We start from the raw sequence: 18,464 nt of genomic DNA on the forward strand, positions 1-18,464 counted from the left end.
CAGTGTTTGCATCACATTATATATATTTTTTTTTTTTACAGGTAGATCTGGGATTGGTCTGTTTAAATCAGTGCATGCATGTATTAATTGCATAAATAGATTTTTATTATCAAAATATTTTTACCTACTACTGTTTTAGGTGATGATTGCTATGTTGACCTTTACAGGCCCCCATGGAAAAAGATGAATTTTTGGCATGGCAGCATGATTTAGAAGTAAATGACAAAGCTCCGACTCAGGCTCGACCAACAGTTTTTCGGTGGACTGGAGGAGGGAAAGAAATTTACTTAGCTGGGTCATTTAACAACTGGGGGAAAATCCCTCTAACAAGAAGGTATGCCTCCTTTTTCTATTCTGATTTCACTCTGCACTTGTTTCTTTACACACTTCTCTCTCCCTCTAGTTCATATCTAATCAAAATGCCCTAATATTTGATGTTCATTTAACATGACTTGTCCTTAAACTTTTGTGTCTTACCCAGGGCTGCTGATAGAAATCATGGGGCCCCATACAGCCTACTTGGTGGGGGCCCCCCTCAACCCTGCCCCTGGCACCAGCCATGACCATGCCCCCTGGCCCCTCCCAAGACCCCACCTGTGTCCCTCCTTCCCCTTATTTTTTTTTTTTTTTTCTTTGCGCTATAAAACCTAAAAAAAAAATAAAAAAATAAATAAATCTAATCTCTTCATAAATTTAGACCAATATGTATTTTTGATTTTAAAAAAATTAAATAAAATCTCAAGTGTATTGTGTGTGTATATGTATGTATGTATGTATGTATGTATGTATGTATTAAATTATACAGAATTTTTTTTTACTAGTAATGGTGGCGATTAGCGACTTCTAGCAGAACTTCGATATTGCGGCAGTCAAATCGGACACTAACTGACACTTAACACTTTGTGGGAACCACTGACACTAGTACAGTGATCAGTGCTAAAAATATGTAATGTCACTGTACTATTGAAATATGTGCCTAACAAGTGTTTTCTTACTGTGTGAGAGGTGCTTTTACTAATTGAAGGCATAGATCCCTGTCCCTGCTTTTCAGGAACACTGAATCAATGTTTTCCATACTGACAGAACAGCGGTGTGGCTTGTTTACATAGACTGCTGTTCTGCCAGTGTACAGAATGATCGGTGGACACAGATGGACATGAAGTCCGCCAGACCCGCTGATTGGCTCCAAAACCCAGAAATGCAAGAACATGAATATATGTGATCCTGCGTGGCCGCCCTGTAGCAGTAAATCTGCTATGGGGCGGTCAGCAACTGGTTAAGATCCTCAATATTTGAACTCGCAGGCACTCTTGTCATGGTTTTGGCTGGCACTGTACAAAATAAGGTCCATTGGCATGGACCATAGGGTGAGTACATGGATTGAAAACTGGCTACAAGGGTGAGTTCAGAGGGTGGTGATAAATGGGGAGTACTCGGCATGGTCAGGGGTGGGTAGTGGGGTCCCCCAGGGTTCTGTGCTGGGACCAATCCTATTTAATTTGTTCATAAACGACCTGGAGGATGGCATAAACAATTCAATCTCTGTATTTGCGGACGTTACATGGCAAATGACGTTCAATGTAGAAAAATGTCTAATGCATTTGGGTGGCAAAAATATGAATGCAATCTATACACTGGGTGGAGAACCTTTGGGGGAATCTAAAATTGAAAAGGGCATGGGGGTCCTAGTAGATGACAGGCTCAGCAATGGCATGCAGTGCCAAGCTGCTGCTAACAAAGCAAACAGAATATTGGCATGCATTAAAAAGGGGATCAACTCCAGAGATAAAACGCTAATTCTCCCGCTCTACAAGACTCTGGTCCGGCTGCACCTGAGGTATGCTGTCCAGTTCTGGGCACCAGTCCTCAGGAAGGATGTACTGGAAATGGAGCGAGTGCAAAGAAGGGCACAAGGCTATTTAAAAGCTCCGGAGGATATTAATTGAGGAAAGGTTGCGAGCACTGAACGTATACTCTGGAGAAGAGACGCTTGAGAGGGGATATGATTTCAATTTACAAATACCATACTGGTGACCCCACAATAGGGATAAAACTTTTGCGCAAAAGGGAGTTTAACAAGACTAGTGGCCACTCATTAGAAGAAAAGAGGTTTAACCTTAAATTACATAGGGGGTTCTTTACTGTAAGAGCGGCAAGGATGTGGAATTCCCTTCCACCGGCAGTGGTCTCAGCGGGGGGGCATCGATATTTTCAAGAAACTATTAGATAAGTACCTGAACGACTGCAGTGTGTGTGTGTGTGTGTGTGTGTGTATATATATGTATATGTGTAATGCTGACATATCACACACATAGGTTGGACTTGATGGACTCATGTCGTTTTTTGTGTTTCAACCTCCCCTACTAATGTAACTGTCAGTGTGTCACATAACATGGCTGTTGGGTGCTGATTTTGTTAACTTATGACCAATAAGTTGTCAAAACCAGCAGCCATGTTATGTGACACACTGTGACAGAGCACTGCCAACCAGAGCCATGATGGAGTGCCTGCTGTCTTTGCATTATGATACCATCCATGATGATATAGTGCAATGTAGTCTATTCACACCCCCAAATCACACCTGTGTTGAAGGAACTGGCAGCCCCCATGATCCACTTCCTCTCTGTTCCTGCTGAACACTGTCAGCTAAGCGGCCTCTCTGTCACTGCCACCCCCCCTCACGGCCTCTCAAGTCTTGCTTTCCAGGCCCTGGCTACTCCGGGGTGGGGAGCAGAGCTGAGCGTAGGAAGATCATTCTGTCTGGAAAGGCAAGAAGATGGGCAGGTGGCTGGCTGGGACTTGAACCAAGCCAGAAGAACATGTGGAGAGGGAGTGGAATGGGCATGCGCCCAAAACTGAAGAAATAGTACCTCTGCTCTGACCAGCACAACAGAAAGGGGCACAGAAAATGGGAAGAGTACACCCCTAATTCTGCATTCTGTCTTTGAGATTGCCTGGACCCACCCTGCTGAGCGGAGCCCAGTACAACAGGGCCGGCTGTACTGGCTTATCAGCGGTCTTACCCACTGTGTAAGGGAACATTTTTCCTTTTAAATGTGGGCAGTAGTGACGTTCTTGCACATCCTGAAGAATCCATCAAGGGTAAGGTGGGTGAGAAAGTTTTGCATTGTGTCCAGATCCCAGAGCTGCTTACTGCTGCCCTCTGTGACTGACTTTACTCCACAGATCACACTACTAGTCACTACTTTATCATTGTCATATGGAAAATAAAATGTAAGTCTAGTTAATGGTGGCTGTGGAGAACTATATAGAAACCAGAAGAGTGCAATGCACATGTCCAGCATTTTAAGTTTGCCTTCACAATGTTGATTGTTTTGACAAAATAGACCTAAAGGTTTAGACAAAATTGTTATTCACCCGGTCTAAACTTTAGGAAAAAAGCGCACTTGTATAGTGGGAGCATACACTGGCAGGTTCAGCTATAATATGATCAGGTGTGCTTTTACAGCCGTTTGATGTGCAAGGAATGGATAAAAGGCCTATTTTGCCATAATAAGTCGCTTCTGTATTGGCACCCTAATGCTGATTACTTATCAGTAGGTATAAAAGGTTGAAAAACAAATCAAATCAACCAGTGCTGAACATGTAAAATAAAAATATATATATATAGAACTCGTAATTAGATACTGCAGCTAGAATACTATAGGTCAAAATACCAAATCCCACAATAAAAATTAAAATACAACAGCACAGCGCAGATGTCTGTGATTAACCGCTGGTGGGGATATGCCTTTTTGATCTGTCTGACTTGTCAGGGGTCCATTGCTTAAGATGAGAGTCCATCCTATCCATTGGTAGAAGGGATCACATCATCGCTTTCCTTTGCTGGAAGGAGACACCCTGCACTTGTGGACTCTTGTTGCTTACCTCATCTATTCTGCATTTCGTTTTATTTATATTATAATTTTGTGTATTATGTTTTATTATCTGCGCTGTACTGTTGTATTTTAAGGTATAAAAGGTTACCTCTTATAAGCTATACTATTCTAGCGCTAGGTGCTTGGAAGAAGATTTTGCAAATATCAAATCTAAATTCCTGAAAGAACCTGAATAAGTAGAATTAATCCTCATGCAAACCAGCACATATAAAATATTTTTGAGAAGGCTGTGTGTGTGTCACACCTGTCATACTACGCAACCAGTAAGATGACCCCCCCCAACTCTCTCCTTTCTCTTTTGCTCTCTCGCGCCCTTTTCTCTCTTTTCTCATTAAAATTTACAGATTGCTAATACTTCTCTGCCTGCTTAAAGGACAACTAATTAGCATCATCACACTTCTAATTTATTGTCTATTGATGGAGCAGATGACTAAACATGCAAATAGCTGAGTTATCGTTCAGGCTATGCATTGTGACATGGGTGTGGGGAATTATAGGGCTGGTTGAACAGAGTTGTAAATCATTTTGCAGATACACAGTTGCAAACTATTGTATCATTTTCTTTAAAGCCCAGCTCCAGTTTATTAACATGCACTAGTAAATATTAAATCTGGCTGCGAAAATCACACTATCTTCTATGCTGTACCCTGCAGACTCTCTGCTCTGTGCTCCAAAACTGTTCATTGTCTGGATTGATAGACTCCCAGTGTCATTTAACTTCCTGTGAGCTTATACAGTCAAGGTCTTGTCCCCTAGGGGATAGGTCATCAAGCCACCCTGTGCTCAGGATACTGCTGAGATTGATACCACTTCATTAGATGTGCTGAACCTGGCTTTGGATTGTAGCTTTCCGTCACAATAAATACGTTTTTAACTGTCTACTTTAACCTCAGTTTGAGATTTAATATTTGGCATGTTCTGTAGTGTTAAATTTGTTTTCTTTATGTTGCAGCCACAATAACTTTGTAGCAATATTGGATCTTCCAGAAGGGGAGCACCAGTACAAATTTTTTGTTGATGGCCAGTGGACTCACGATCCTGCTGAGGTAATCTTGTGGTGTGTGGGTTTTATTTAATTTTTTTTCTACCCTGCATACAGTATCAGGCAACTGATTGCGTTTTAATTTGTTTTTGTACAGCCAGTAGTAACTAGCCAGCTTGGGACAATAAACAATATCCTTAATGTGAAGAAAACTGATTTTGAAGTCTTTGATGCCTTAATGGTCGACTCACAGAAAGGCTCTGATGTGTCAGGTATGAAAAGTCCAGCCATAAATACTTCATTTTGCAGTGCACATTGAGATTTTTTTTTATAGCCCAGTCATAAAACTAGAACATTGTAAATGTATAACATGAGAAGCTATTATCCACTTGTTTCAGCTATTTCTTTGTCTGTCAAAGTACAACGTAGTAGATTTTAAATGGGGTGTGTTCATGGAGGACTGAGGCTAATAAATATATATAATTTGTGTTCCCCCCCCCCATATTTATTTCTCTATATCTGAAGAGTTGAAGCGCTCGTTTACACCATACATGCATACATGAAAACTGCACAGATTTCACTTGCAGAGACATGAGCTTACTTCAGTTTTCATGCATGTTTCAGTCTGTTTCTATGCAAGTTGACATCAGTCTTCATGTACGTCACTTTTGCGCCCTGTTCACACCAGTGTTGATGTTGTGTCCCTCCCCCCCCCCCCCCCTTTTTTTATTTTTTTTATTTTTTTTTTTACCATGCAAAAAACTGCGTACACTTTGCAGATTCCTGCGTAGAAAAAAAATCTGCATGTGATACCAGTGTTGTGGTGTGAGGGCGCATGAAGAACAATTGTGTGTGTGTGTGTGTGTGTGTGTGTGTGTGTGTGTGTGTTTGTTTTAAACGGACGTCTCTGCACCATGGTGTGAACGAGACATAAACTGAAGTTTATTCTCCCTGCATTTCATCTTACCTGGCTCCTCACAACTGCCATTTTTCCTAACAACTGCACTCATTTGTATGTGTCACCCAAGGCAATTGCTGTATAGAGGAAATAATAAAAAAGAAAAAAAAAAGTTTCAAGAGTGTGAGCAAACTGAACAAAAATGTTTTTTTTTTTTTTTTTTTTTTTTTTTTTTAATTGCAGAGCTTTTCTTTCACAGCTAATCTTCCAGTGCATTCTTCTGTAACCATTTGACCTGCAGAAGACTTACCCCCCCCCATTACTAGGCCATTTTTTCTGCGTTACTTTAACTGACCATGTCACGGTCCCAGAAATCTTTCTTTTGGTGGTATTTGATCACCACAGTAGTTTTTTTATTTTTTGCACTATTGAAGAAATTAGATTTTTTATTTTTTTATTTTAGGCCAATATGTATTCTGCTACATATTTTTGGTAAAAGCAAGAAAAAAATAAATAAGCGTATACTGGTTGGTTTGCAAGTTGGTGTCTACAAACTATAGATATTGCGGTGAACAGTTGAACACTGACACTTTTTGACCAGTGACACTAATACAGTGATCAGCAATGGCATGTAATGCCAGCTGCTCCTAACAAAGCAAACAGAATATTGGCATGCATTAAAAATGGGATTAACTACAGGGCCTGGTCCGGCCTCACCTGGAGTATACTGTCCAATTCTGGACACCAGTCCTCAGGAAGGATGTGTTGGAAATGAAGCGAGTACCTAGAAGGCAACAAAACTACAAAACTAAAGGGACTGGAGGATATTGGTTATGAGAAAGGTTACGAGCACTGAACTTATTCTCTCTGGAGAAGATGCTTGAGAGGGGATATGATTTAAATTTCGAAATACCGTACTGGTGACCGCACAATAGGGATAAAACTTTCAGCGAAAAGGGAGTTTAATAAGACGCATGGCCACTCGTTAACATAAGATGATTTCCGGTTCCGGCGCCGCATGAGTTAGCTGCGCCTCACCTCAACTCCTTTTCCAGGCACCCTATCCTCCGTCCTGAGCGGCCCCCAAGTCCCATCCGCCATCTCTAGGTGCCCCTCAGCAGCAGATGAACCGGCTCCTGGAAAAAAACCGGCGCCCAGTCGTAATTGCTTGATTGAAGTCTCTAAGAAGAGAAAAGCTTTCCAACCGATCTGCTCTGAATTATTCAAGCAACAGATAAAATTCACCCTGGTTTTCCCTGCAACTCTCCGCCTTAAATCGCCTAAAGGGGACCAACTGTCCTTCCAGGACCCCTTGGAATCCCTTAGAATCCTTCGTCCGTTCTCTACGGGCAGATGCACTCCCTCATACGCCTTCCAAGTCTGCCTCTAGCCTCCACTCTCTGGAACAGAGAAGCCCTTGGAAAGACTCTCCCAAACGTTTTCGGCCTTCTGCCCTGGACCATCGCAATCACAACTGTGTTGAAGATCTTCACACCGCTACTGGACTTCTTCTCCGCTATCACAGGTCGTATGGCTTGTTTGTGTCGCACCCGTTGACTGATGTTCTGCCCTAAATAAGTGGTCTCTTCTGTGGTCACACAGAGTCCACCTCCTGTCACCGACCCCCGGAATGGATCCCCAGGGCTTTTTTCCTCATTTATTTGACTTCATTTTTTTATTTTATTTTTTTAACCTTATATGCTCTCAAATGTTTTATACTCAAGCTCACTGCTTTCAGTTAACTCAGCGCTGCAACCATGCCATGTTACATTCCTTTTTATATACTGGTCTCCACTATGGTCTCGCTGTGCAACTTACCCGGCTCCTTAACCCGTATCCACTCCGGGTTTCCCTCGTGCCTCGTTAGCATCCCTAGGGCGCTCAGGCACTTTGTTGCTCTCCTCTTTTCATACAGGGTCCTGCATGGGGAACCGCCTTGCACAGTGAACTCATGCAGAAAAAAGTAAAGTTTACTCTGTCTGCTTTAGTTATTTGGCTTGTTTTGCCTTGTTTTTCCATCCCCTTCCTCCTCTCCTTCTCCCCTGCCTTCCTCTTTATACCACCATACACTCTCCACTCAAGGGCTCAACGCCCCCATTCTTCCTGTGCCAAAGCTGTGCCTCTCGTGTCTAACATATATTCCTACAGCTACTGGTCCTTCCTATGAATCCCCTTTCTCTGTAGGAATGTCCGTAGGAATCTCTCATGGAATGTGAAGGGTCTCCGTTCTAACAAGAGAATGAAGATTCTTCTTAAAAGGCCAAAAACCAACATAGCTCTGCTACAAGAAACTCATCTTCCAGCTTCTGACTTTTATAGTATGCAGAAACTCTGGGTAGGGACAGTCCTGGGTGCAGAATCAGTTGGACGGTAAGCTGGTGTCGTCATCCTCCTGATTCATAAAAACCTCCCGAGTACTGGTTTATCCACACACAGATGACCAAGGACGCTTTATCTCAACCCGGGTTAAAATAGGCGCCAAAGAACTAGTGATTTCTAATGTTTACACACCTAACCGTCCAACAAAGACATTCTACTGCCAACTCTCCTCCTGGCTCCTTACCACCCCTTATCTACCCCTATCGTCTGCATCCAGCAGACGATAGGTCCTCACCAAAACACTACACGGCAAAACTTGCTACATCTGCTCCCACCCTATTTTCCTCCACTATGGACTCCCTCCATCTTGCAGACCTCTGGTGTTTATCACATCCGGTAGACAGGGACTTCACCTTCTACTCCAACCCTCACAAGATCCTCACCAGGATCAATTATTTCTTTGGGTCCGATAACCTTTTCCCTCTAGTTTCAGACTCAGAAGTTTGTGACATAGCCATCTCCGATCATGTCCCAATAACTCTCGCGTGGGACAAGTTAGACATTCCCCCCCCCCACCCCAATCTCTTGCGCTTTCCCTCCTTCCTCCACAATAATGCTGATTTTAGCAACTACATGTAACGCTCATGGGAAAAGTTCTCCTCCGGCCACTGCCCCACATGCAGGGGATCTGAACCTCCTCTGGAATGCTGGCAAAGCATACCTGAGGGGTCGGATTATATCCTATGCCACCTCTTTAAAAAAAAAAAAAAAAAATGCCTTCTCGAAACTTAAAATGGCTAGCCTTAGACTTCATTGTGCACAACGCACTCTTGCCACCTCGGATTCACCTGCTAATGGGGACAAATGGTCAGCGGCCAAATCCGCCTTTGTTACCTGGGCTGATACCCTGGAAATCGCCAAAAAAACACACCTAGGCGCCACTCTACATAAATATGGAAATAAGGCAAGTAAACTCCTCTCCAGGCAGTGCAAGGGCATGTCCCGTCCGACGAACATCACCTCGCTGTGGGATCACACGGACAATTTATTCCACCTCTCTGCACATAAATGAAACCATGTTGCAATACTACACGGCCCTCTATGCCCCTGACCCAATTGATGAAATGTTAGCCCATGCCTTTCTAGAGAAAATGAATCTACCGACTATTTTTCTCCCACCCAGTTGGAAACCCTGAATGCCCCTATTACAATCAATGTAATAGAACGCACCATCCGTAACCTCCACCCTTCTAAAGCTCCCGGATGGATTCACATGCGAATTCTATAAAACGCTCCCCAATATCACGGTACCCATACTTCACTTAGGGGCCACCCGTCCATATGCGGGCGTAAACCATCTTCCGACGGGCAACCAGGTTGTCGTCAAACTACTCTCTAAGAAGGGCAAAGACCCACTGGAACAGGGTTCTTACAGGCCCATTTCATTGCTCAACCTGAATGTTAAAATCCTGTCGCAAATAGTGGCTTCCAGGCTAGCTTTCATCCTTCCTGACCTCATACACCCTGCCCAATCTGGCTTTGTGAAAGGGCGCACAGCCACCCTGAACATTCGCAGGGTTCTACTGGCCCTCGAACAAGCCAAGCAAGATCCCACAGGGGACTACGCCATCATTACCCTAGATGCAGAAAAAGCCTTTGATAATGTAAGCTTTGACTGGCTATCACGTTCACTTTCTAAAATGGGATTCTCAGGCCCATTCTGTCATCTCAATAACTCTATGTATACATCGCCCCCAGCTAGGCTTGTTGCAGCGGGTCTCCTCTCAGAGGACTTCCGCCTCCATAAAGGGACCAGAATGGGTTGCCCTTCCCCCCCCCCCCCCCCCTTTTGTTCAACATAGCGCTGGAACCCCTCTCTAGATAGCCCCCCCTGCGAGGCAACACAGAACTTTTCACGTCGCTTTTCGCGACATCCTCGTTTTCAGGGCCAAGCCCCCCAGACGACATCTTGACTATTAAAAGTATCTTTGATAACTTTAGTCTTTGCTTGGGCTTTGGTATCAATTACTCCAAAAGTTAAATTCTCCCCATTGGTAAACACACCCCACCCTCCTGGACGCAGCACTCCCTATTCAAAGTCGCCCCATCCTACATTATCTAGGAATAAAGATTGGGACCCTACCCTCCTCTTTACTAAATGTTTTCAGGAACTATCTAACTGGATGGATCTCCCCCTCACTCCTGGGAAGGTGCCACCTTGTCAAAATAAGCTTCGCCAGACTGCTTTATCCTTTGCAAACCATACCCTTACTCTTAAAACACAAGTATGTCAAATCTCTCAATTCCAAAATTTCTCTGGCCCGGCAAAAGACCTCATAACTTTCAAGAAATTACAGCTTCCTAGGAGTGACGGGGGCATCGGTCCACCACATATTAGATTGTGTAACCTAGCATGCCTGTTGAGGGCCAGCCTAGACTGGATAGCCCTTCATCTCATCACTCCAGCTACATCCTAGAGTCTGAAATGGCTCACCCCTACTCTTTGGTTGCCCTCCTTCACTGCAGATAGAAAGCTGTTCCCCCCTCCATATCAACATAATCTTCTTTTACGGGACACGGCCCTAGCTTGGAGAGAAATCGGGAAAATCCTCCAACTCCGACCTTTCATTTCTCCTCATTTAACTATCCAAGGGAACCCTAGTTTTCTTCCCAGTCTTCAATGCAAAGCCTTCTCAGACTGGCAGGAAGAAGGCCTCTCCAATTTCTCAATGTGCAACGTGAATGCTGGAAAACCACTTCCCTTTTTCCACCTTGTCAACATTATTCTCTCTGCCGCCTCCTCAAGTATTCTATTATAACCAATGCATCAGCTTCCTTTCTAACACCTGCAAAGATTAATCTCGGAGATCTAAAACCAGCTTCTCGGAACGTTTGCAAAGTGGTTACTACAAAACATCTACAAACTTCCTGCGAGACTCATCCCCTTTATTATCCTCTTCCGCCATTGCTAACTGGGCTGCGGATTTCCCAGACCTCAAACGGACAAGGATCTGTCTGGCCTACAGAAGGTTCTCAGACTAACCCCCAACGAAATATGGAGAGAAACTCGACTCAAAATCGCCCACCGGGCATATATCCCTTTCATCTCCCCCCAAATCCAATAAGAATGGAGCCTCATGCCTTCTATGTAAGGTCTCCAAACCTCCTCTTTCACACAGTTTTTGGTTCTGCTCCTTAATCTTTGTTTTGGGACCAAGTAATTTCCTTCGTCTTGAAGATCACTTTGCTCAAACTGCCCAAAGACCCTCTACTCCTGATCTTCGGTCACTGGGGCCCTCTACTGTTGCCCTGGTCTCTGTCCTCCACTGCTTTAACCTCCTCCGGGACTACCAAACGTCCTTACTCCAAAGACTGGATTTTGATATGCCTGCTTAATGCAAGGAGACTCATTATTAGACTGGCCTTGGAGTGAAATCCAGTGTCTATCATTCAACTCAAAAGGACTGCCTTAACCTTTTGTATAGAGAACGGTTTTGCACAGACTTCAAAGAACCCAGATCTAGCGCTTGTTTGTTCTACAGATGGCAAGCCTTCATCTCTTCGGTCCTCTCACCAGCTGACCAAGCGGCTTTAGACAAACTTTCATTCTACGATGAGCCACTCTCAAAGGAACTGTGAAAGGCACTGGCACTTCAGACTCTCTCTCTCTCCCTTACTGGAACTACCATGGCTGATCGCCCTCGGGATCCATCATTTTTGGAACTTATAGCCCGCCATCCACTCCCCTCCCCTTCCCCTGCTGACTCGGTTATAACCCCCTCTTCTGATTTCATTTTAATAACAGGGGCTCGTAGACGGATCCATCTAGAATCTTTCTTCTTGATTTATACTAGTGTTTATCTAGGATGACTTTCCACGATCTCACTAGGTGAGATTTCATGCTTTACAACACTTTATACAACCCCATAACGTTGGTCTTTCAGCTTCAATGTTATCTCCTGTTTTTGTTATCTTTGATTTGTGCAACTTACTAAATCTTTGACTCTTTGTGAAGCATTGTTCAAAATTGACTGAAGATTATCTGTACAAATGTCTTGTTTCCCAATAAAAACTTAAAAAAATAAATTGGAAGAAAATGGGTTTAACCTTAAACTTTGTAGAAGGCTCTTTACTGTAAGAGTGGCAAGGATGTGGATTTCCCTTCCACTGTTTCAGTGGGGAGCATCGATCGTTTTTGGAAACTGATATAAACACCCAAACGGTCACGACCTACAGGGATCTACAATGAAATACTGACACAAAATCACACATAGGTTGGACTTGTGTCTTTTTTCAACCTCGCCTACTATGCAAGTGCTAAAAATATGCATGGTCACTGTACTAATGACACTGACTGGGAAGGGGTTAACAGGTGCTCAAAGGGTTAACTGTGTGCCTAGCCTGTGTTTCTGTGTGTTCTGCTTTGCAGGAGGCGAAGGAACGGTGTGCGCCAGTGGACTTCAAGTCCATGGGACCCACCGATCAGCTCCTGCTGTGTATAATCGCAGTGGGAGTGGGCCGCCCGTGGAGCGAATGACCCGGAAATGCAGGTTCACATACTAGGGAGCAGCAGTGCCACTTTGCCACCATATATGTAGATTATATGGTCGCCAGGTAAATAAAGCGGTAAATGTAATCGATTGCAGCATACCAATCCTTAGGTTCACATTTGTGTGTTGCTTGAACGTTTGCAAAATCGCACGCTTTCCCACAATGTACAAAAAATGCACAACCCTTTTGCCGACGTGTGGTGGTGCCATTAATTCTTAATGGCCAATTCATAAAGTGGTTGTAAACCCTCTGGGACAGCTTTTACGGGTAAGCCTAGATTAAGGCTTACCTGTAGGTGCAAGAAATGGATCTCTTTAACCTATACTGTTACGGAGATATTTAAAAAAAAAAACGGGTACCTCTGTCTACAGTGCATGCACGCCGCAAGTGAATGCAAGTCCCGTGCGCATGCGCTGGAGTGACGTCCTAGTGCTGGAGCCGCGATACCCGGAAGTCACTCCAGTTATCATGGCAGTGACGGGGGACGTGGACGAGGGTTGCTTCGGGGGCTTCGATCTCAGGTAAGCTATTCATAATAGCTTTTTTTTTTCCAGTCATTATTTCCTCTTTTGTGAGCCAAAATGCACGTGTGTGTGTGTGTGTGTGTGTGTGTGTGTGGTTTTGGATTTTTTTTGTTTGTTTTGTTTTTTAAGGGAGAATGCAGTCACCACATGTAAATTTGGTGAGCTGCAATTTTATTAAATTTTTGTTTTTGGGGTTTAATACAACTTAGTCCGTGCATTACAGAAAACATCTATTGAATATTGCCCTCACTTAGAGGAAGGGGACCCAGTAGGATAAATATGTCTTGGCTTGAAAAATTTCACAGAACATTCAATGGTTGAGACGGGTGTATACCCAGCATGGACTTTACACAGCTCCCAGTAGTCCTGTACTTAGCAAGTCTAGCCATATATGGATAGATTCCTTCATCCACACTAAACGGTGTGTGAATGGCTGAATCTCCACTGCCAACCGTTGGAGTCATATCTGTGGTTGCTGGAACAGTCACTGTTCAACTGGCGAATTTTCACCTGGCACCTCAGATTTTTGACGTTTGTCAAGACAAGTGGTGCCAACAAGGCCACTCCTGGCTCAAATTTTGGCTAATTCAGCAGAATGTGGCCCACGCGTTTTTGCATATGACAGCTTATAAACGGGTAACTATTTCATGGCTGCTACTCTGCAGTGTTAAATGATCTTATCAAAAGCAATGCTTCATCTGTCAGGTTCAGTTACTTCCACAATGGGGTGAAGTGATTGGCTCACTAAGCCCATTTGCAATTGGTGATGTAGGTGGTGATGCAGACAACACTGGGATATTTTGATGGTGTTGCAGCAATTGTAAGGCAAATCCAAACAATGGTGTTTTTGACTTCTGCATAGAACTCCCAAGCATGCTTTAAAACTTGAGCTTTAAAAGTTGAACTCTGATTGGAATGGTGTGACCAGTGCCTAAAGTACAAATTTCTTCAAATTGTGGCCATTGTGGAATAGTTTATGCTCAGCGCTGAATATTCTTCTAAAAGCATAGATGGCAATGAATGGCCTTTGAATCTATTTTTAATTGAATTTGCTACACCTGGACTTTAACATTGTGCATTCTGTGTATGTCTGCTTTGTTTTGCCAGAGCTTTCCAGCTCCCCTCCTGGTCCTTACCAGCAAGATGCATATAATTGTAAGCTGGAAGAACGTTTCAAATCTCCCCCTATCCTCCCACCCCATCTGCTTCAAGTTATTCTTAACAAAGACACAGGCATTTCAGTAAGTATGCAAAAAATGTAGCAGATGTCAAATCCAGTTTACTTTATTGGACTGTGGTAATTCTGATTGTATGACCTGCATGATAAAATAACCTAACAATGTATTTAATTTTATTAATGTTTTTATACAGTATTTTTATAGCACCAACAGATTGTGCAGCACTTCACAACATGAGGGCAAAACATTTAAAATACAATTAAATACAGGAGGCATCAGAGTCCTTCTCATTAGAGCTTACAATCTAAAAGGGAGGGTCAAGTGGATACAAAAGGGATAAACTGATGGCGTACAGTTGTTAGGTGGGGTCCAGATAGGCTTCTCTGAAGAGAGAGGTTTTCAGGGATCACCTAAAAGTGGATAGACTAGGGCATAGTCAGACAGATTAGGGTAGGGATTTCCACAGGTTGGGAGAGGCTCTGGAGAAGCCTACGCCTGGAGGCGAGCATGGAATGTGGCGACAAGCGGGATAGAGAGCAGGAGGTCTTGGGAGGAATGAAGAGAACTATTTGGTTGGCGTTTTGAGACTAGGTTAGTGATGTAGCTGGGGGCCGAGTTGTGGATGGATTTGTTAGTTGTTTGCATTTAATTAGTTGGGTTAGGGGAAGCAAGTGGAAGGATTAACATAAAGGAGTAGCAGACACTGAACAGTTGGATGAGTCTGACAACAGCATTCATGATGGACTGAAGGGGGCATAGCCTTTATAAGTATAGAGGTAATTCAATGAGGAGGGAGTTGCAGTAGTCGAGGCTAGAGATGACCAGGGAGTAAATCAGCTTTGTGGTGTCATTTGGTTAGGACGGGGCATATTTTGGAAATGTTGCGGAGGTTAAGGCGGCAAGCTTTGGAAAATGATTGGATGTAGGACCGAAAGGAGGATTACACCTAGAACCTTGGGATATGGGGGATGGGTTGTGCCATTGATCTTGACAGAGAAGTCATAGGAAGGGGCACGTGGTGGGGGATATTATGAGATCGGTTTTGGATAGATTGAGTTTGAGGAAGTGGTGTGACATCCAGATTGATATGTCTGTTGGTAAATTGGTGATAGCTGAGGAGTAGAGATGCATGTGGGTTTCATCGGCATAGAAATGGTATTGAAAGCCATGTGAGGCTATCAACTGACCCAGAGAGGAAATGTAGATGGAGATTTAGGAGTGGTCCAAAACAGAACCGTGTGTGTGTTTTGGGGTGTTTTTTTTTTTTTTTTTTTTTTGGAAGTGATCAACAGTATCAAAGGCAGCAGTGAGGTCCAGGAGTAGGAGTACACAATAGTGACCCTTGGTTTTAGCTATTCGTAAACCATTTGTGAGTTTTAGGAGAGCAGTTGCTGTGGCGTGTTGAGGGTGAAATCCAGACTAAAGTGGATCCAAGAGGGGTATTCTCAGTGAGGTGGTAGCTCAGTCTGTTGTAGACCAGGCATTCAAGGACTTTATTGGAAAAGGGGGAGCAAGGATATGAGGTGTAGGTTAAGATTGATGGGATACAATTGGGGCTTTGTAGTAAGTGGGGGGGGGGGGGGGGGAACTAGTGCATGTTTTTAGAGAGTTGGGGAATATGCCAGAACAGAGGAAGAGATTGAAGATGTGAGTTACAGTGTGTTAAAGTGGAAGTGATGCATTAAAGCGGTATGGCTAATTTGGTCAGGTAAGATGGGCTTGATAAACTGGGATAACTTCAACTAAATGATCCTGGCCAGCATTGGTCCAATAATAATAAATGCTAGATATCCATCTAATATAACATTTTTATTTTAACAGTGTGATCCAGCTTTGCTCCCAGAGCCCAATCATGTCATGCTGAATCACCTTTACGCACTATCCATCAAGGTACATATTTTTCTGATGTTCTCTTGCAGTTCTTTCCTTCAGCTATATCATTCACAGTTGTTACATCTTTGTATTCTTCTTTTAGGATGGTGTGATGGTGTTAAGTGCTACTCATCGTTACAAGAAGAAGTATGTCACCACACTGCTGTACAAACCCATATGATCTGCCTCCATAGACTGTACTCATTGAAATTTTACGCCTTTTTTCACTTTTTTATATATTAAACGCATTAAATATTTGCGGAATAAGCTATAGCTGTCAGTAATGCATTGAGCATTATATTGGTTCACAATTCACTGTTGGATCTATATTGACAGTGCTGCAGTTCTAGATCTGTCTCGATTGCACATTTATTTGGCCAAAGTAGGGGTAGCAACTTTTTTTTTTTTTTTTTTTTTTTTTTATTAAGCTTGCACTTTCCTGGCCCAGAAGAGTGCCCTGCTGGGTTGGGCAAGGGACAGCACTAGTGAATAGAATCGATTTTCCTGCAGCAGTTTTTCAGCAATATTACTGTAGATGTTTGGCTCAGGTTTGTGTGAAGATCAATAATGGACTGTAATGCAGATCCCCCCCGCTTCTGTGTTCTGCAGTGAGCTGATTGTGAGTGTGGACATCACAGCTGTACTGTTAGTTTTACATGGGGTTTAAGGCAACCCTACCAGTCACTATTTATTCTGTTCCTTGGTAACATCTTTTCTCTCAACTGAAATAAATGAGTTCTATAAGGTATATCTAGGGGAATCTTAAGTCATTGATATGTGTTTCTTAATTATAAAGCTATCTGCACATAGGATAAAATATAAGCCACTGAGGTATTGTGTATGTTGAAGCCTTATTTACCCATATATGTGGTATTAGTGTAAGGATTGAATGTCATCTTCCCCCCCTTTTTTTTATTTATTTATTTTATTTTTTTTTTAAAGTGGAACTAAACTCTCCTGTCCTTTTACAGCCAAGAAAGCTGCCATCTTAGTCTGTTTGGTTTGCAGTTGCAATGGTGCTGCTCATGTGACCTGATAAGACACCAGCTATTTAATGGCTTGATAGTTCGGCTGAGAGCACAAGCAACTCTGACAGTTGTCATTCATGGCATGTCTTGAATGTAACTGTTTTGCCATCAAATCACTGGGTTTAGTTTCATTTTAACTTCATTTAACAAGCTCCATTCAGTATTTTACGTGTGTGTGTGTGTGTGTGTGTGTGGTGTTTTTTTTTTTATTTATTTTTTTGTTTAGAACATAAAAATCAATGCACATTATAATTGGCCGATGGACTGTCTTACTTCAGGCCTTAAATGTGCATCTGATTGTGCAGGTTTTTCATTAAGTTCATATTTGAAAAAGTGTGTGTGTGTTTGTGGGGTGTTGTGTTAAAAAAAAAAAAAGCGCTTACTAGGCACTTATACCCCCCTTCCTGCCCAGGCCAATTTTCAGCACTGTCACACTTTGAATGACCATTGCATGGTTATGCAACACACTACTGGTGGTATTTAATCACCACTGGGGTTTTTTAGTTTTTGCTGAACAAAGACCAATTAAAAAAATAAAAATTCATATTCTGTTTTAAAATTTTGTAAACGGGTAATTTTTCTCCTTTGATGGGTGGCACTGAGTAGCACTACTGATATGTGGCACTGGTAGGTACTGATTGGCAGCACTGGTGATCACTAAGGGGACCGATGTCCCTCTAACACAGTGGTTCTCAACCTCTTTAGTGTCGTGACCCTTTGATAAAATTTCCCAATTTGTGGGGACCACTAACAGTAAAATTATTTTCGTAACATGGGTTGTCAGCACCCAAGGCAAGACAAGTAATTTGCGCCCCTAACCCACCGATATTTAGCGCTCCCTGAGTCCCTTACTCTCGTACAGTATTAAAACCCCTTATGATACATTTTAGGATGTACCAGTTTTTCTCTTTGTTCTCCTTTGTGTGCCAGGAATGCATTCTGAGTTGCACATGCTAAGCTCCGTGTCCATTCAGTAGAAAACTGCAAGCAGACAGGTAATTTTTTTTTATTTTTTTTTTAATTTGCGGTTTTACAAAACTTAGGTTTAGTTCCACTTTAAAGCCAAGATAACTACTGAAGTCAGCCAAGAGAAACACACAGACCTATCAAACAAACAAAAATATGTATAACTGGTTTTATACTTTAAAATTTTTTTCATATGAACTAAACTACAGTGCATCTGGAAAGTATTCACCGTGCTTTTTCCATATTT

The 18,464-nt window shown here is 42.8% G+C and overlaps 1 protein-coding gene across 2 annotated transcripts in view; it reads left to right on the forward strand.

Moving 5' to 3' along the window:
• Positions 1-16,971, forward strand: part of PRKAB1 (protein kinase AMP-activated non-catalytic subunit beta 1) — a 169,056-nt gene extending 152,085 nt beyond the window's left edge. For both annotated transcript variants that reach the window (XM_077461431.1, XM_077461432.1), the window contains 6 exons: positions 168-334; positions 4,852-4,945; positions 5,039-5,153; positions 14,281-14,414; positions 16,173-16,241; positions 16,327-16,971. In XM_077461431.1, the coding sequence (XP_077317557.1) occupies positions 168-334; positions 4,852-4,945; positions 5,039-5,153; positions 14,281-14,414; positions 16,173-16,241; positions 16,327-16,404 (657 nt within the window). In that variant the 3' untranslated portion in view covers positions 16,405-16,971. The remainder of the gene's footprint in view (positions 1-167; positions 335-4,851; positions 4,946-5,038; positions 5,154-14,280; positions 14,415-16,172; positions 16,242-16,326) is intronic.
• Positions 16,972-18,464: the final 1,493 nt, after the last annotated feature.

Source organism: Lithobates pipiens, unplaced genomic scaffold (assembly GCF_037356315.1).
Source record: "Lithobates pipiens isolate NorthernLeopardFrog02 unplaced genomic scaffold, aLitPip1_a1.2 Scaffold_3, whole genome shotgun sequence".
NCBI lineage: Eukaryota > Metazoa > Chordata > Amphibia > Anura > Ranidae > Lithobates > Lithobates pipiens.